At 77.4% G+C, this 261-nt stretch overlaps 1 protein-coding gene across 8 annotated transcripts in view; it reads right to left on the bottom strand.

Annotated features, from left to right (window-relative positions):
• The window catches only part of PFKP (phosphofructokinase, platelet), an 87,380-nt gene extending 87,125 nt beyond the window's left edge, over window positions 1-255 (bottom strand). For all 8 annotated transcript variants that reach the window (XR_003094193.1, XM_025204678.1, XM_025204679.1 and 5 more), the window contains exon 1: window positions 154-255. Coding sequence is in view for 7 of the 8 variants with exons in the window: in XM_025204678.1 (XP_025060463.1) it covers window positions 154-247 (94 nt within the window). In the remaining variant the exon portion in view is untranslated. The remainder of the gene's footprint in view (window positions 1-153) is intronic.
• Between the last annotated feature and the right edge of the window lie 6 nt (window positions 256-261).

The raw sequence follows: 261 nt of genomic DNA, 5'->3' as shown, positions 1-261 counted from the left end.
AGGGGAGGGGAGGGGGAAGGGGAAGAGGACGGGAAGGGGAGCGCCCGCCCGCGGCATCCCCGGGCCCGCAGCGCGGCACTGGGACATGAAGGCGCCGCAACTCCCCCGGCCCCGCCACGCCCGGGCCCCGCCCCGCCCCCGGTCCCCGCGTACCTTCCGCATCGCCGCCGCTGGTCAGCACCCCGATGGCCTTGCCCGACCCCGACAGGTTCTCGAACAGCTTCTTGTCGGCCGGGTGCGGCTCCATGGCGGCGGGCGGGC

The sequence above is a fragment of the Alligator sinensis genome, unplaced genomic scaffold (assembly GCF_000455745.1).
Source record: "Alligator sinensis unplaced genomic scaffold, ASM45574v1 scaffold43_1, whole genome shotgun sequence".
Classification (NCBI taxonomy): domain Eukaryota; kingdom Metazoa; phylum Chordata; order Crocodylia; family Alligatoridae; genus Alligator; species Alligator sinensis.
The sequence above is the reverse complement of the archived record's forward strand: the minus strand, read 5'-3'. Positions and strand labels throughout refer to the sequence as shown.